Raw genomic sequence first — 19,759 nt, forward strand, 5'->3', positions numbered from 1 at the left:
GTTCCTCTCGCTGATGCCGTGGGATATGCATTGTGTGGTAGAGCTGTGACATTTTTCTTGCACAGAAAAGCACTGTGCCAGTGCAGTCCTCAATCCCTTGTGGTGAGCTGGGCAGGGGTCTTCTGAAGCCACTCATACATGGAGCGAGGAAACATCTGCACCGGGATGTGCCCCCAGCATGTTGCTGGCTCAGGAGTGCTCAGAGGTAGCTAAATTACAGGGATGAGGGGCTTGTATTGCTCAGGTCTGCAGCTGCTGGCCGTAAGTGAGAGGGGCTTCACTTCTCCTTTTTCTCACCTGTTCTGGAAATGCACAGGGACTGGTGGCAAGAAATCCTGTTCCTTCCTTGCAATGAAGGAGTGAAGCACATGCTAGATAGGGGATTTCTTCCCACAAGGTCAGGAGAGGAGAAACTGAGAGGCCAATACAGGGGTTGCAACCCTTCCTTTCTTCCCCATAAGGGCAATCAAGTTGGTGGCCAAGCTCTCGGGGCAGAGAGGGTGCTTATTTCCCCTCTGCCTCAGCACTGGGAAGGAGCTGGAAGAGCTGGTCTGCAGGACTGACGGACCACTTGCTGCCACGATGCCCGACTCAGCCCCAAGTTCCACTAGCTGATTTCAGAGAAGCCTGAAAACAGCATCATCGATGCCTGTGCTATTGGCAAAATACTGCACCACGTTCACTCAGCCTGCACAAACCTGACTGCAGTCAAGACAGAAGCCATGCCACTAACAGGGAAGGGAAGAAAAATACTTTCAACAGTATGTACTTACATATACACACTTATATACCCTTGCTCATTATTAGACCCTTAAAACTTCAAATAAGCCCCGAAATGCAGAAATATGGGTTATACACCAATGAGAAAACTCACACTTGCTTTAAGTGCCATGCCAACAGCATTGTGGTAATGGAGGTGATGCAGTGCCAGCTTCAGCTACCTTGCTTTGGTGTGGCACGGTGGAAATGCCTGAGAAGAGAATGCGACCCGTGACAAACAACAGCATTCTTTTGGCTGTCTGATTCAATCTTGGAGTTCAGCGAGGGCTGTGTTCCCAAAGGATAACAAATAGACTACGAGGATCATATGCAGAGACAACACATGCTCTAATACATAGAGAAGTGCTGAGAGGCATACTTACAACATTTTTGCCCTTCTCCTTTTACTAAACGTTTGCATTTCTTTGCTTTGCTTTCCCGTATGCTGTTAACTTCTCACAGTGCTTATAAATGACATTATTAGTATATAAGGATAATTGCTTTAAAGAGAAGCATGTATTTTTCCTTTACCTTTGCCTGTACTTTGCCAGCAGGCATTTGCAGGCTCCGGAGCATGCTGTACACGCAAATATTTGTGTTGATCTACTTCAATCCACAGACAGAATGTAGCTAGGAGACAGACTATTTATCTTCCCTGCTCTTACCTTTCACTGTGCTTCAAACAAGGTTGTTTCTTAAGGTGTAAGGGACATTGACAGACCCCGCACTTGTTTTATGAGCACCATGAAGCAACCTCCCGAGCTAACCAGCGTGGGGGGCACTTCTGACACAGGGGCTCTGGGCAGGCGGGCTTTGCCCCTCTGCTGCCTGCCCGTTTCCTGAGGTGAATGTACAGCCAGCGTTCGGAGTGCATTTGATTCCTTCCTGTATGGCTTTCTTTGTAGCATTTGAGTTTCCATGGCATCACAGCGACGGACCCTGTTTTACTGAAAGGCATGGGCTATGCGTTTTACTACGTTGTGGTTGAGCCCAAATACTTCATAGGTTTCACAACCACCACTTCTACAGCTACGGCCTGAATCCTCAGCAGGCGCAGATCAACCTTGCTCCATGCTGGGCTAAGCTGATGCCTGCCGAGGATCTGCCCTGCAAGCTTTGTGTTTATATTACACATGCCTGCACACACAGGGGGTGCCCTGTGTTTAAAGTGTACACCCGCCTCCTTATCTGTACAGTGCACCTGATACACCACGTGTGATCACGTTCAGAGGCACGTGCTCATCGGTGTGGGGAGCAAGAGGGAATTCCTGCTGGAAGGACGCGTCTCTGCTGCGTTTGCCAAACTGCCGTGTCTGGGTGAGGGTGGCTTGCACCACGAGGCATAGGAGGGACAAACCAACAGGGCAGGCAGAGCGTCCTGGTATGTGCCTCAGGGATGTCCAAAATCAGGGTGGGAAAGTGGCTTCCCTTTTGCAGATTTTGGAGGCTTTTTCCTATGCGAGGGATTTGCTGCAGGCGTTCATGGTACAAAGTACAGTCAACACTGAAATTAAAATCAGTACTTCTGTGGGCCATACAGCTAGACCAGTAGGTAGGCAGCGCAGAAATGAATTCCCTGGAGGGTTTAAGTGGAATAAATCATCAAGCTCCCTTACAAGTACTCAGCTCTGCTAGCTTTAGTGGCAGCTACAAACCCAAACCACATTTCAGCTTTCACACCAAATTCCTCTTGCTCTTTTGGTTCGGGCCTTTCATAATATCTAAACAAGTGCAAGAATTACTGCTTATTAATAAACCTACTGGCACGCTGCCCACTACATTCAGGTGTGGACACACGCCGTGCTCACATGACAACCTCACCAAGGTTACGACAGGTGAAAAGAGAAGCCTGCAGAACAGAGCCGCTGCGAGGGGAGACATGAGGTCAAGTACATGCACCTCACCTTTTTGTACCTGACTCCCTTTTAAAATGGGTCAGGCCTTTTGCTGTAATGCTTTGTCTTCTACCTGACTAATGCAAGAACCTTTGGAAGAAGCCTGTTCTCTCCTGCTTTTGCACACTGTGCTCCAAGACAACTGCGTGTCCAAGGAAAGCAAATCTGAGGTGGAAAGGATGAGAAATACCCAAGGAGCAGACTGATTTCTGCCTGAAGAGATTACAGCAGGTACCCAAGGTTCATGTCAGAAGAGACTATCGCAGCAGTAAGGGAGTACATTTACTAGGAGCACTGAGGCGTAGTGGCAGCTGGGCAAGTCCACAGTGCAGAGAAGATGCAGGGCAAGCAATTAGCAGCACGGCGTTACCACCCTCAAGTGCAACCTTTTGCACCGAGTCAGCCTGCTGCGCCAGCTGAAATCCTAATAATGATACATGGATTCATCTGCACCAGCACACAGTAGTAGGGCACTGACCTGATTAAAGTACACAGCCCATGAAAGGGGAATGGAATCGGAAAAGGACAATCTTCATAACAATATGAAATCAGAAAGGAAAGGAGGAAAAGTCCGGTCATCCAAGGAAACAGGGAAGTAGTTGTTACTCTATGAGGAAATCAACCTGTAAAACAGATTCTTCCAAAGCATGAGAACAATCAAGTGGTAAATATATCATAAATTAACTAAAAAGGTTCTCATTCATAAGATATTTAAGATATCTTTATATATTTAGATATTTATTCCTAAGATATTTAAGGAAAATAAAGAGTATCATTTTGCTTTAGCAATTCCAAATTAAGATGTCAATAATGTGCAATTTTAAATTTATGTTTACAATGTTGTAAATTTAGATGCTGCTTCAGGTAGGAGATTACACTTATTGCTATACAACATTTTGGGGTCATTTAAGTCTGCATAAAATATATGCATGGCATTCTGTAAGAGCAGAATTTGTCTGCCCTACCCCCCTTTTTGGCCTCCCAGAGAGAACCTAAGGGCATGAAGAGACCGTGAAGTTGTTTTGAGAGAGTTCTCATAAAACATGGGCATTTAGAAAGGAAAACAAATTACTGGGAGTAATAACAAAGGCTCTAATTGAGGCAAACAACTTGTTCTCATTGAGAAAAACTGCTGTCAGTGCTCTGAACTATCTGCCTCAGAGTGACGTTGTCACTGCACCGCGCTGAATCTCCAGCAAAACTTCAGACAACGCCGCAGCGGCGATGCACTCCAGCACAGCGATGCCGTGCCACGCCATGCTATGCCATGCAGAAAAGACAACACCTTCTTTGCAGAAAGCCTAGCTTTCTTTCCTGTTGTCAGCTGCTGTGAAGTAGTGAATGTGAACTAAAGTGCTTTGCTTGAGCGGTGCTCTACCTTTGAGTGCAGGTTGCTAGCTGGAGCCATGCGGGAAGGAAAATCCAAGTACCTTTTGGGTAGTTTTAGTGGCACTAAGTTACAATGACCTCCAAACTGTGTATCACTATGGCTTGACAAAGAGGAAAAGGAAAAGGATCACCTGTACACTACTAGAGAAATGTCCCAGCTGTTCGGTTAGAGTTCGAAGTTTTACTAGAGTGAATTTATGACTGCTTATTATTTAACTTAGTCTAGGATCATAATTAAAGATGGTACTCTAAGGCGAATTCCCACTGATGGGAAACGGCATCATTTGAGACTCCAGCAAAGAGTAATCAGACACCTTTGGGGAAGTAATCAGGCATCTGTGAAAGAAAACTCTGATGTCAAGAGCCCCTCACATGGGATGCTTGTTTAAGTGTTGTGAGGCTTGCAGCACGTTTAATGAGGCAGAAAGGTTAAAGGTTTTTTCTTTCAGAGTTAAAAAAACATAAAGAAACATTTGATAATCCTAATCAGGAGCAAAATAAAATGGGCAAATATTGTTGCACTTGGAGTACATCCTGAAGCAAGGAAATGAAACACCTTTTCTTCCTGAGCTCCCATGCCTACACTCTCACCGAAGCAGGTAATGTTTTGTAAATATCTCTCTCCTTGACGGGACAACATATGAAAGTAGTAAAGAACATGCAGAGTCAGGTCCTTGAACTGGATAGACTTTTATGTAAGAATTCTGTTTATGTGTCTCCTAAGAGCGATGTACACTATTAAACTGATAACTAATTAGCAATAACTCTAGCAGAGCTGCTTGAACGCTGCCTGTGAAAAGCCAGGAACACAATACGTGACAGGACAGAGCAACACAGTCCTAAGCCACAGAAGACAGGCCAGGTAAGAAAGGAGACAATTTTAACAGAGAAGGTCATGTGCAAAAACCCCAACACTGCCACTGCCTGTTACTCGCAGTATTGGCGAGTATTTTACATACACACTCCTGGTTTAATAAGTCTGTACGGAGAAGTACAGAGAACCCACAAATTGGCAAAACTTTATATAAAATGGCACTGTAACACCGGTGAGTCCTCCTGTTAAATTTTACAGGCCTGATGATCTGCATTATTTAACAGCATGGTCCACGGTATGTCTTGAAGCTCTAAAAGTTTAACCTTCTTAAAAGACATTGTTGCATGGTGGTTTATTATCGATCCACCAACTGCTACTGTTATATAGCTGAACTGTGCACATCCTGAAAGGTACATTTCAGAAATAATATATTTAAAGGTGATCCGTATGGTTCCTTGAAACAGCTCCAGGGTCAACTTCAGAATTAAGAACAGTTCCTAGGCTCTGATTCAGCAAAGGTCTTACACATATGCTTTTAGTCCAGGCATACCAGCAGTCCTCAAGAGAACTGTTTTAAATTGGCTTTTGCCAATAGGAGGAAGGAATGAGATAAAGGAACCAAAGAAAACTCTTCTTGCTAAGTACTAACACAAAAGGAAAACTGGAGTTTCCACCCTCAAGTGAAAAATAAGTCCTCTACAGCATTTAAAATCAACTAAAACATTTTCCCCATCTTGTATTCTGGTTATTGTAAACACTGCCACTTCCCCTTATTGCCTCTTTAAAATTAAAAAAAAAAAAAAAAAAAAAAAAAGGAAACAGAGGAGAGTAACCACAAAAGAAAAGACATAACATTCACATTAGCTAACAAACAGGATCGAAATTCACTGACAGTTTTTGGTTGACTTAAAACAACTTTTCCCAGAAGACATTTTATTTACCAAATGCTACCACTTACAGGGCTTTTCTAAGGAAATACTCCGAGGACTTGCATAAAGTGAGAAATAGTTTTCCTCCAGTGTATCTACAGGTTATGCCACTGGTCACGGTTCTGTGACCTGAGATAGCTTTGATAGCTCGGAGAAAAGCCGTTCCCGTTTGCTGCCAAAACGTTCAGATACCACGCTTCTCAATGGACAGCCGCAGAGCTGCATCGCTTTGTGCTGAGCTGAAACTCGCCATTCACCGGGGAATTCTGAAAATTATGCTGAACATTATGCAAATTGTTCTGGGCACATTTTCCTCCAAACTAAGGAAGGCTTACGTAACAAACACTACGCCGTTTTCTAGATTAGCAATACTGCCCACAGACTTAATAGTGTGTGACAGAAGAAACAAATTGCAAAAATTCACACCGACAAACAAATCCAAACTTCCCCTCCAGAGCTGAAGACCATCACAAACCACACCACCTTGCAGCAAGTAAAAGACACGTTTTCATGACCTTGCCTTCTTCCACAACACACAGATTGAAGCACAGGGAGAGCGTACAGGAGCCAACATGTGACAGCCATTGGTCACATTGCTTAATGCCATGGAAAGAAAGCACTGAGACGCAACCATGAGGTGTGCAGAAGAATCTGCATAAAATAAATTTGTTATGCTAACCCTACGCTCTTATATTTGTATGCTAGACTGTCTGGCTGAGAGGCACTCTGTGCATCCAGCTTCTCAGTACGTTTGCATGAATGACACTATATAAAGAGGTACTGTATTTACTAGCTGAATAAACAATAGGTTTTGCTTTCACTCAAGTATTATGACTTCAACTCATTTTATTTATATGTCAGTAGTTCAGAATGTGCAGTAGACCAGGCACATCATCACTGTTCACCTTTGTCAAAGAAGGGGCCAGAAACATCCACGTTGTTATACCTCTAGAACAGCTATAACTGATCCCTGTAACCTTTGGAGGATACGCTACAATCCATTTTGTGTTAGTAACACTGCAGCAACCTATTTATTTTTAAGTTTGTGAAAAAAATGCACCTATTTTCAGTGTCCCCTGGTGTGCGCACAACCCAAAAAGTGACAGGTTGACAGAGCTGGTACAAAAAGACTGGCTGCCCAGCCATTAGCCTCCTATAGCAAAAGCTCGAGGGGAAAAAAAAAAATCACTGACTTCAGCATCGTCCCTGCCATTAGATGGCACGCTGAACGCTGTCACATCACTGGAAGAGGGGATACACACGGCCCCTACCTAAAAGTCACTGATGAGCACGTTGCAAGCTCAAACTCACAGGCGCGCATGAGCACAGAGCATTACAGTACCTGGACATGTTGGGAGAGGACCCAGAGAGAACTTTCTGTGGAAACCCGTCCACAAGCGTGTAAGATATTAAGCACCCAGGTTCGAAGCTATCCAAACGTGGACTAGTGTTTATGAAGCTCTCTTGATCCAGTGGGTTGGCTCACATCATGTTAACTAAACCATGTGTACTTGCCTGAATCTGGGTCTTAAGAGTCCATAAGGAGCAAAGTTAGTGAGAATCTTTCCAGTTATTTCCAGTGCCCCTTCAATATCAACCTTTCCAAGCTCAAGATCAGCCCATTAACTACAGAACTTAGTGTTTGTAATGCCCTTAATTGTGGGTTTGAGATCTTTACTGTGGGGTGAAAATCACCCAGAACATTTTTATAATCTTAAAAACCTTCCAGTGAAGTGAGGAATATTCAGCGGCATGTGGCCAAAACAGTAAAACCTTGAATATTATACCACGTGTACCAGAGGGTACCTTGGCTGCACTCAAAATAATAACTAGAGAGTTTTGTCACTTTTAACATAACGTAACCTATTAACTTTCATCACTGTTCTGGGTAGGTAACAAGTACACAGGATATAACTGAAGAAATAAATATTGACACGTGTTGCTGTTAAAACACTGATTGAAAACTGTAGACCAGAGCATCAGAGCATAGCAGGGTCTCTTCATTCCCAAGATCTCCTTCTCACTTCTGATGTAAATTTTCTGTCCCAAGGCTGCCTTTAATGTACACGAGGTTTGTGTACGTGTATATTATATATATAAAAGTAAGCACGCTCACAGAATAATGAGCCCTGAGAAATACACTCTTTCAGCACTCTCGTGGGAGGGTGAGGCTGCTGAACGCAGCTGTTTTCATGATTCACATCTCAAACTACGCTCTATGTGCCTGGCCAGGTGAAAATGCCAGGTACGCAAGGGCAGATTGTAAATCTGCTTAGTTGTTTCCTTCTGGCAAACTGCCCCCTCTTCTTTTACCTTTACTCAGGACTGGTTAAGCACCAAGCACTTTTCAAGACTGAAGACTGGGAACTACATGTCATTCCTCCTACCTATAAATAACACCAGTCAATAAAATAAAGGCAAATAAAGGTAGTAAATGATATTTATTTCTAGTCTTATTTTAACCAGTACACATTTCTCTCAGAATTTTTGATGTGCTCCTCTAGCCAGGGCTGCCTGTGCCAACGCAACAACTGCAGCCTCCCTCCCACCCCCCTCCATCCAGCTCATTATCCAGTGTCTGACAGAAGCGAGCACCAGCTGCTCTACAAAAAGGCACATGAAACACTTCAGCAAGACATTATAAAATCACCTGTCTATAAGGAAGAGGGTTTTTTTCCCAGTCACCATTACCAAAAGATTGAGACAAACTTTTAATTAAAAGGTCGGCAGTTCTTCAGAACTCCTGTTACTTGTAAAAAATGAAAACCATGACCACATCTGGATACCCTATTTCCATTCAAACACCCAATGAGTCACTGCTAACGGGGCCAAAATTTTACTGCTGACCCTTTTCGTTAGCATTTCCTATTTGTCAGGCATCTCTAAGGTCCTACAGCCAGTTGGCAGAAACAGGGACATCAGCAGTTTGGGACTTGCAGATTCTGGGGCTTTATCACCATGGTACCTCACGACAGTGAGTTTGACAGGTAACTGTAGGCACACACAGGATTGGTTAATTTATTAACAGATACCAACAAAGCATACCTGCATACACCGCACTATTTCTTTGCCAGCTCGCAGCTATCCTCAGCACGACTTAATGAGAAAGCAGACAAAAAAATCTCTCATTAGTCAAGTGCAAAATTCATAAGCATAATCTACCTTTGGAAGCTTCTGTGCCGAGTGGATTTTCCAAGATGTCTGTCATATCTTGGCTCCAAGCATCCTTCACAGCGGACTTAGACACCTTCCTGTTGTTCAGGCTTTGCTGTGGTCGGAAGTTATTCCTCAGGTACTCCACGGACTTGACATGGTCTTGTTGCTCAGTGGTGAATATGGAGTAGAAAGCCTCCAGCTGACCACAGTCATCATGGCAGGGAAGAGAAAGGACATTAATTAGAAAACAATGTGGTGAAATCCGGGTGGCTGATAAGAAAGTAAAATAGCAGGAAGTGTTGATGCCAAGACTGATAAACCATGCGGGAAGTCGGGCTGCCCACTGAAATCACTGCCAACCGTCTTATCTCAGCACAGGGCTTATCCTGCCCAGCAGAAGAGAAGACCTTCGAGCAACTCACTGTTGTCTGTCATGGGCAAGGAAATGTTTGCCCTTTAGACCCTCTGTCTGGACGGATTTTATGTGTGACAGCCACGCCAAACCCTCCTCATTGCTGGCACCATTTTATTTCGTAGTATCATGCCAAAAAATGTTTCCACCCCAAGAGCCCTCTCCAGGAGAGGGTGACGTTACCTTAGCTCTGAATCACGATGCCTAGCTGCCAGGCTGAGTGAGCTCCATGGCCAGCTCTTGCAGCACTGTTGCACAAATGTCACTGCGGTTGTCCCAGTTTTATGGAACCGGCACCCAAACCCCAGAGCTGACTTGCCCAGGAGCAGGTCAGTAGCAGAGCAGCACAATCTGAGGGCTCCCTGCTCCAAGCACCCTGACCTCCCTACCAGCCACTGCTCCCTCTGACACCTAACTACGGGGTGAGAAAAAATAACACAAAATGGTCACAGTGAGCACATATTCCTCTGGGAATACGTTTCCTCAGTTGTGTTCGGATCTGAGCTATTTTTAATAAAATGTATTAACCTGTGAGAAAGAACTGTAATTGGAAAACTTTTCCATTAGTTTGTATCTCAGCATTTCCTAGAAGGAAATTTCTAGCAAACTAAGGTGAAAGTATTTTCAGCTAATGTTGTTCTCACAGCTATCAAGGTCAGCATAGCATTTACAAATAGCTTGTTATCGTCCAGGTCAAGAACTAGAATCAGTTATGTCGCTGCTGGAAAGGTTGAAGAAGACAGAGCAAAGAAGGACTCACTGCTGATATTGTTTACAGCAATTACATAATATTGATAGTATGGATTTGGGGAATACAGAATGGCCCATGACTTTAAAAAGGGACTTACACAACACTCATAGTTTAATAGGTCACTCTGAAAGCTACATACTTTTCATTAAGTGCATCTGCTCTAAAAGCTATGGAAATGAATGCGAGTCCTGAAACTTGCAACTGGGAAAAATTATCATTGTAGCCTCAGTTGATAGTGCTGATAACAATAATCAAAGGAAGCTGCAACGGAGCAGCTAAGCATCCTCTGCTGAACCAAGAGACACTCGCTATCGATATTTAATTTCCCTTCAAACCAGTAAACAGAAACTCCCTTCTGCTGCTGCTGCCATCCAGCTTGCCTGTTCTGCTGGGCTTGACGATTCTCGTTACTGGGTTGAAATTGGTAAAACTTCTCCAACCCCCAAGGCACGAGAGAGTCAATTTCTACACTTCTCATTTCAAAAGTCAGTCTCCCTGGAGCGGGGAGGTGTGCTGGGCTGGCTAATGGGGAAATGTATGGGAACATTATCACTGTGAGCAGCACATGGACAACAGGAGGGAGAAGGGACGGACCTCGCAGCGCAGATCCTGAGTTTGGCAGATCTGTGCTCAAACACAAAGACGAGGGAACTGGGTCTCATAACAGGCAATCACTTCCAAGGTAACAGCACAACTCAGGCTTGTACATTTTCAGTAGCAGCCTCCCCCCTCCCTACCCTTACTGTACAAGCAGGAAGCTGATGCAGAGCGAGGGGAGGCGACCAGCAGGGAGGGCTGACAGCTGGTGACTGGTTCCCATCACAGGCAGGGTACCCAGGTGCTGCTTCCAGCCTTGTGTGCACTGATGGTGGGATTTGGATTAGACTTTTTCTGCATCTTAGATGAATGCCCCATTCTCTGGTTCTCAGCTGTAATCTTCTCTCTGATTCTTCAGAGAAAGATCTTGAAAAATCTTGAAAACTATTTCCTAATTAGCATAAGGCAGTCAGAAGCAATGATAGATAGGCTAAAAAAAAAAGTGGGTAAAGGGACTATCATCTTATACTTTTTTCTTAACAAAGAAACCAGATGATCCTGCTAAGCCCTATGCTTTCCCATGACATTCCATGTAGGCACTGACCGCAACTCTGTAAATATTTACCTACCTTTTTCCCTTCATGCTCTAGAACCAGTTTTGATGAAGCCAACTAACAGGCCTTAAAGTTACTCCATGAACTGGGTACCAACTGCTCCTTATCAAGTCAAGTCTCTAAGCTTACACTTCCATGACATTAATTGAATTTTTAAACTTTCAGTGAGAACTTTTAAAATATTTTCTTCTGCTGTGCTACCTTGGGGAGGGATAATTGCATTTTAACAATTGCCAATTCAAATATGATTTTTAACCTTCCCCTTTTTATGTGTTGAAGGATATATAAGTCATTTTGACTTCATTTTTACTATAAAAATATTATCTACCACAAATGAGAAATTAATTGATCTATAGCTGGCAGGAAAAAAAAGAAGAGTCACAGTCAAGGAGCTACGTTCATGCTCTTCAAGGAGTACAAGAGCTCCTGTTCAGAAGAACAAATGAAAAGCTGTTTTAAGACTGTTGTAGATAGAGAGAAACCTGATCTAAAATTCCAAGTCATGTAATTACAAACCATTAAAGCCTGATGCGCCCAGTTTTCTAAGGACTGGATATATAAATGGCAATTAAAAATACTAAAAGTGTTATAAGCACAATGAGATACTCTGAGGTATGCATTATGAGAGATAATGCCATGCTTTGGGTCATTGAATGCACTTAGCTTGACAATGCATCTGCAGGGTGACACGGCTTGTCCTGTTTTGTTGTCTAATTATCGGGAGAGATGATGATGATGGAGCACTGAGAATAAAACAGAGAAGCCTCCACAAATGGACCACTTCAGTACTGTCCTTTTTACAGCAAGGTATTTTGCACAAAAGCAAGGATTTAATTGGAACAGCAACAAAGCTTAAACAATATCACTTTCCTCCTCTGGGATTACAGACTGCTTCATGGGGTTTGCGATAAAGAAGGTTAAACTGTGGCAATGGATTATACTGCACTGTTTCTGTTAGAGGAACAAATAATAATCATAGCAATGGCAGGGTGGCAGGCCCTTAAAATACACCCATCTAGAACTGCCAAGGGGAAGAATACTATTATTTATTCCACATGTGTTGTAGTATCAATGAAAGTCTGTCTACATACAGAATACCCAGCTCTTCAACCACACACACATTCATAAAGCAGCACAATGCCAAATTTTAAAGGCTTGGCTTGGCACAGTTACCGCTCTACAGCACAGGAAAGAAGCTCTGCCAGGATAAAGTACCTTTATACCACAATAGTGATAGCCATAATTGGTATTTAGCAGTTCATTTGCATTTGTTAAAACAGAAAAAGAAGAAAAAAGTCCATGACCCACTCGATGTGTATACAGGGTGGTATGCAGGGTATAAAACTGAGTGTGGGTCAGGCCTCACAGCCACCCAGGAGTAAACAGTAAAGTTATTGATGTAGTGAAAAGCTACAAGGGCTTGCAAGTATCCTGCAGGCAAGGACAGAATTCAAAATGATCTTGACAATCAGAGAAACAGCCTGAAAAAAACAAAGGGTCCGATTCAACTGCGACCATGTGCAAAAAGTCCCACGCTTCAGCCAGAATCGTCGCCTGCGTGAACACATGATGTTCAGCAGCACTGCTAGAGAGTGCTCTGGAGAGAGCATCTAGCAAAAGAGTTCCTGCTGGCCACCAGCTGAACACGGGTAATAACATCGCGCTTTTGTGAAAAAGGTGAAGTAATACCAGCACAGGTGGCTCGACACATGCATCCTGCCATGTCCCCGAGCCTCAGGGGAGCCCAGCTGAAAGTGCTGAGACCTGAGCGTTTGAACAAGGCACTTCAAAAAAAACATGAAAGGGTTCCACAGGAGAAGCAATGGGATCCAGAAAAAGTGAAAACAAGCCTGGAGTGGGGACACAGCAATTGCCTTCCGCCCTTTTGAAATCCTTGAGAACCAACATCTGTCAGTCACGACCACCCTGTGAACTACTCCCTTAGAGTTTACAGAGTTAATGTATTTAAGAACTTTGCTTTGGTAACTCAAGACAGATGAATAAAGGAAAGACTAATTTCAGCAGGATGGTTTTCTAAAGATGACAATCTTAAAATGTCAAAAATACTCTTAACTGGTAAACATTTGACTGCATTTATCCATTACTTTATTGGGAACATTCTTCTCCAGACAAATCCCAGACATTGCATCTATTTGCATTAAAAGCTGCTATGTGCTAATTTTAAAGATTTGTGTACCAGCTCTCTAAGCACATAATGGCAGCTTTACTGTGTTACAAAAACAGTTAACCATGGAGAATTAATGGAAACACATCTTTTCTAATGTAATTAGTTCAAATTACTAAATCTGAGCAGAACTGAAATCACTCACTTTACTTTGAAAAGAAAGTTTCAATTAAAAAGAATAAAAGGGAACTCCATGTAAATATTTACACCACAGCTTAATTTAATCTTAACAAAAACAATACCAAATAAATCATTGAAAGGAAACTAGGTTTCATGTTGTACTGTCTTCTTAAGACTGATGGCTCTTGCTCAGAAACAATATTACTGAAGAAAAAAAAAATCACCAACACTTCCTTTTTTGTCAACAGAAACTTTTTTGTTCTCAAAATTGAAACATTGGGTTTTGAAAACACTGTCTGAAAGAGAGCAAATCAAGAGATTTCATGGACAAACTAAACACACCTGATGGTAAGAAATGGGAACAGGCTTCCGAAAAACAATCCACTCCACGATCTCGCTGCACGGAGGAGTCGTCAGGGAACCCGTGTAGCGGTAGTAACTCCCCAGCGATGCCGGCAGAAGGTCCCTCAGCACAAAGGGATCCAGAAAGGTCTCCTTCTCTGCGGGGGAAGATTGACAAGTAAAATTACACTTTTTTTTTTTTTACGTGTCTTTAAAGCAGACATCACATTGAGAGGCAGCCTAGCAAGGTGTAATGGCAACAACATATTTTATCATATATATATATAATGAAGGATGGAAACACCCTATCAGGAAGTCTCTGTAAGAGTTGATGTGTTGATTATTATAAGAGCAGCCAAAATGCTAGTCAGTCCTATACTGCTCCTATTTAGAAGGCGTGCAGGTGTGAAATGCCCTTGTTATCCCACTGCTTTATGCTAGCACAGAAATAACACCGTATTCAGTGGCTTCAGCACTCAGTAAATTGCTCTTCAGCTTGATGGCAGTGAGTGTTTGTCAGAGCCTCGAAGGAACAAAGCTCGATCCCAGCGGTCCCGCTTGTTGCTGCGTGACCAAAGAGCACCGGGTCGTGTGCCCGTCCTGTCCCCACCAGCAGGGGAAAGGGACACAGAAGCGCAGTCAGTCCCTCTGTGGGCTGCCAAGATGGCCAAGGCAGTGGCCAGCCAAACATCTCCAGGAGCCACCAGGGTTGAACTGAGGGGAAGGGCAGCAAGGCAGCAGGGCATCTCTAAAGCCAAGCTCCAGCTCAACGTGGTGCTCAGAGCAGCATCCAGACGGTGCCCGTATGGGATTGCCTGCACCCAGCCACACGGGCAATGACGGGGCTGCTGCTGGATGCAGTCGGCACAGCACCGCAAACATGTCTCAGAGGTAAAAACACTCTTCCCCTTCCATCCAAGAAACTCCTTCCTGTGGTCCTGCAGGCTGGGGGATGAAGTCTTTCCTCCAAGAAGGCTCCTTGAACAGCCTGAAACGCAAACCTACACACTGAAAGCGTTTAGCTTCAAGTAACAGTGACAAGCTGGTAATATTTAACACTGTGAAGAAAAATAAATAAATGAAAGGAGGAAACAGCTGCAGGCAAGACAATTTCCCTGCCATCCCTGAGTATTTATCCTCTGCAATTTATGTTGACTCACAGGCCGAAGCTCCCTCTCAATCTGTGCAAAGGTGCTCACTGCCTCAGGGCATGCTGACACGCGAGGCTCTTCCATACATCACAATTCCTCACTTTCTATATTCTTCTTGCTCCAAACAAAAGTCTACCTTCAGGTAGCAGAAACTCTTTTCTCTCTGTCTCACCAGAGCTGCTAAGCAAGTCTGCTCCCCCCCCCACAGGCTGGTGAAGTGGGCAGGTTGATGACCAGCACACACATCGTCATGAAGTCAGAAGGAAATGAATATGGATGAGGTCCGCAAAATCAGCTTCCACAGATCCCACAGTTTTCTAGAAGTCTCGATCAAATCAAGAGGTTTGCCTATAGCTCTGAACAGCAGCCTGGTAAACAAGGGGATTGTTTTCCTCCACTGCTGCTGCAAGGTGCAAATATATGATGCTCTCCGGACGTCTTCTGTTCTTCTGCACGTTATTGGCAAGTGTGGAAAGTTTTTGTAGCCTTTGGTGTTCCAAAATATGAGTAATTCTATTAAAGTCAAAGTACTCCACATTGCAACAGAATACTGTAATTTCTTCATTAACAATTTCTCTCCTCCTATTCCAGGCAGGTATGAAGGGCTTCTCAACCCACAAGAAAAAAACAAAGAGTAAAACACATTTTCCCTTCATAGCCTATCTTCAGAAAAAAGTGTGCTTAGATAATAAATAGTAAAATATATATGATTGGCCAAAGTTCAAAGAGAACTAATCAAGAAATCATAATCACAGCAAAAGGTCGTATTTAATTTGATTTCCAATTAAAAACTCATTGCCTTATTTTTATACAGGAAAAATTGGTTAGAAAAATTGCAAACTCAGTCAGAGGAGTTGATTTTTGAAATTTAGCAGGCATACAGCTCCAGAGCAAAATGACGTGTTTCTATTTAAGAAACTCTCTCTCTGTGGAAGTCGAGCACAGAGCGGACTGCTATGAATCTGAAAGAGTATTTGAACATGCAAACATCCTCTTCACGTTAACAGCCGATGACTATAAATGAGATAGATGGGAGGTACAGGACATTTTGAAAAGAGCTTTCCCCTTGTATCCATTTTTATTGAAACATTTATGAAATAAGGCTTCAGTTACAATTAATTTAGCTATTTTTAACTTTTATAACCTTTTATTTAGAATGATGGAAACACTTAAGATGCTGGCCAAACATTCCCTGGAAATCCTAGAATACAGAGTATCCCTTTATCAAGGAATGACAGGAGAAAGAAGCTCATTTTACACTTTCAAGGATTTTTGTGCCATATGCTGACAATATTATATTTTAATAATTAATTGTTCATCAAAGGAAAAGATGAAGAACAGGGATGCTAAATTCAAAGTTATTCAAATTGCGAAAATGAATAATGCATGACTTTTATATTAAACACACACTGTATTAAGTAGTCTACATTTCATCCAACTCTGTCTTTCATTTTTAAACATTCTGAACTACAATATGAATAATCAACCAAGGGAAGCTTATTTAGACAGAGAAATACCTTATTTGAATGCAAACTGGAAGTATCCAACTACGATTAAATTTTGGTTATCAATTAGGAAGGTTTCTTTCCTAAGCGTTTGGAAAGTCATAGTCAGATATATGAAAAAGACTATTTATTGAGGAAAAACTAGCTTTGCTAATACACAGTTTAAGTGGGACAGGGTGTACTCTATCTAATTTTTCATGGCTACAAGCAACGCTGTAAGTTTTTGTTAATGAATTCCAAAGATTAAAATAAAAACTACCTATAATTGGATTAAAATGACTATTAAAATAGATGATAATCAATTGATTATGGTTTAATAACCTAGTACTTTTGAAAAAGGATTATTCATTTATATCACTTCCATCTAGATGCATGGTGCAGTTTTAGCAACTGGAGTCACAAACAGCTTCATGAAAAGCTTAAAGAAAAAGTGACTTAGAAATTCAGGAGTCTATCTCCAATATATCTCTTCAATATCATATAGAAACAGTAAGTGACATGAAATTATGTTCCTAAGAGCTTGAGACGGTTTTGAAAATAGGATTTGAAAATCAAGTCACTTAAAACTTCATCCTTAAATTGCTATTATTGGTGGTGAATCTGTAAAAAGAATCATTTGCAAGCTAAGCAACAGTATTGACTGAATATGGAGGAAATATTTTGTATATGTATATATACATATGTGTATATATATACGCATATATACATAAGAGCGTGTGTGTATTCACACTAACATTCCTACTAAATTGTAAAGAGCGAAGCTAGAAAAAACATCAAACCTTTCTTCCCTGTCTTCCAAAGCCAGCTCCTATTTCCCATTTTCCCTGCTTGGGGCTGGAATGAGTTTTGCCCGGAAGACTGGGGACAGACTGAGCAGGATGAGGAGTTTACAGGAGGGAGAAACCAGACAAGGCTGGGAACTATATGATCTTCCGTGCGAGAACGAAAACCAAAATAAAAAATAACAAGAGAGCATTTGCTGACAGGTACTAAGAAGAGAACTGGCAGACAAAAGCAATAAAACATCAGCGATAACATCTGTGTTGACCTGCAAATACCTGTGAACCACTGCAATGACTGCTGCAAAAGCCACCCACGAGCCACCTACTCGCTCTTACGTGTGAACCAGCCTCACACCTGTGTGGGCTCTTCTGCTGCTCCTTGCCCTACTCCATCGGTGCAAGAGCACAGGCGTGCACTCAAGCAGAAAAATAAACAAGCAGGAAATCGGAGCCACAGAGATCAGGACCCTAATGACAGACCTCGAACCACAGAGCATTCCTCTGAGAAAGCAACGAGGTAGGCATTGCTGTGGCTGCCACGTCCAGGCAATGCGGACAAGAGCGGCACCTGGGACGTCCGCCGAGATGCCCCTCTAATGCCGTACAGCCACTTTTACTGACAGTCAGCAAACAGGGATCCTTTGTTTACAGCACCAAGGCTCGTAGAAACGCATTCACTCTAATATTTCCACAGGAAAAATTATCAGGTGCCACAGATTCATTGTTGACAATTAAGACAATGAATGTGACATTTAAACTACTGAGTATTCCCCGGCATAAAAGCACAATATGGTATTTTAACTCGCATCCACGAAAAGGAATTAACCGTCAGCTGGTAATGCATCTGACTTTCTGACACAACAGTCATGTCTATCTCTTAGTCTTTGTCCCTGAATAGCAATGAAACTGAAACAAGTACACATGGGCAGACCACACATTCTGGTTCCAGATTTGCCTGCAAACCAACAGAAAAACTTACATTCCTACTAATGCGGTAGGAAACGTATTTATGTGACACATGCAAACTCTCTTTTGCCAATTTAGGTGCAGAAACAGAACACAAAAATGTAGGACCAAGCAACCTATGATAACATCTGAATGACCAAGTACCTGTTTCGACAACATCAGGTGTAGTCTCCCAACGTTATTTTGGTTTACTAGACAAAGAAATATATATTTTTTTTTTTCCTCATCATCCAGTAATGCTCAGTATATTCTTTGTTTGGGCTGGTAAATCTCCCCACTGCTTTGCATGGAACCAAGGGCCATTCTTTGCGTAACCCAACCCAAAGTCACAGCAATCGCAGGCACGCTTTAAAGAGCTGACCTATTTACGCTCTGTATTTGTTAAAGCATCACCACATGTGAGCTAATACCGAGCTGTGCACAATAGTTTTCCCAGCAGAGGAAAAATCAGATCTTGAAACAGATACCGGTGGCAGATCTCCACCAAGTACTGCAGTTTTCAGAAGTTGATGCCAACAAATATTATATTGCAGGAGCTATCAGTTGGATATTTCGACTTCAAGGACTGACTTGCTAAAAATAAATTCTGTGAAATGCTGGAAGAAGATAGCCCTGAATTTTAACCGAATCACTGTGGAATAGGAGGGTTCTTGAGATATTCAGGTAAACAGCATCACAACTATCTGTGATCAAACCCCTTTTCAAATCTAACAGGAACTTGGATCGGAGATCACAAGAAAATAACTATATGCCAAGTCCATTTATATCTCATGGAATGCTCTGGACTTTCATCGTGCTTTTCTGTAAGAAAACAGGAACTTGGCTGCATTGAAAACAATATCTTAAAATGAGCTTATTTCCAAAATTAACGTATGTGCAATGCCTGATAGGTGGAAACGTTACCCAGCTACACTTTGAATAACTGAAATCTGCAATACCAATACGAAGAGCTTTGAAAGTCTCCCAAATTTGTTAAACAATGTTACTGCCAATTTCATTTTCACAATGAGCCAAGCCATTCTAAAGCTTCTGCATTCAAACATTAAAAAACAAACACACAAAAATAATCAAAAGGACACCATGCCACACGCCCACTGAGCCAGAACTTCCAAGATAAAGCAGGCTGCACACCAGAGACAGGGACCAGACTCGCTGTGGTGATGTTAAAGATGAGATTACAAATATATGTTACTTTAATTGAAGAGATCTTCACATGAGTACTTGCTGTGTATATCCAGTATGAAGAGCAGTTTCTGACAGACCTCTGGACCCAGTCTAATTCTTGTCACTTACTGTACAACTATTACTCCAATTTTTATTTTATTTTTTTAAAGGCTACATCCTCTGCTGAACAATGCAAAGAACCACAGCACAGCATGGCAGAGAGGAGGGGAATGAGAATAACAGTCCTTACTCAGGGAGCCTGCAGTCTCATTTAACCTGAGACAACTG

The 19,759-nt window shown here is 42.4% G+C and overlaps 1 protein-coding gene across 2 annotated transcripts in view; it reads right to left on the bottom strand.

Moving 5' to 3' along the window:
• Positions 1-19,759, bottom strand: part of PTPRG (protein tyrosine phosphatase receptor type G) — a 402,421-nt gene that overhangs the window by 88,510 nt on the left and 294,152 nt on the right. For both annotated transcript variants that reach the window (XM_067003205.1, XM_048069739.2), the window contains 2 exons: positions 13,904-14,061; positions 8,949-9,141 (listed from right to left, as the gene is read on the bottom strand). In XM_067003205.1, coding sequence (XP_066859306.1) covers positions 8,949-9,141; positions 13,904-14,061 — 351 coding nt within the window. The remainder of the gene's footprint in view (positions 1-8,948; positions 9,142-13,903; positions 14,062-19,759) is intronic.

Source organism: Anser cygnoides, chromosome 10 (genome assembly GCF_040182565.1).
Source record: "Anser cygnoides isolate HZ-2024a breed goose chromosome 10, Taihu_goose_T2T_genome, whole genome shotgun sequence".
NCBI classification, from domain to species: domain Eukaryota; kingdom Metazoa; phylum Chordata; class Aves; order Anseriformes; family Anatidae; genus Anser; species Anser cygnoides.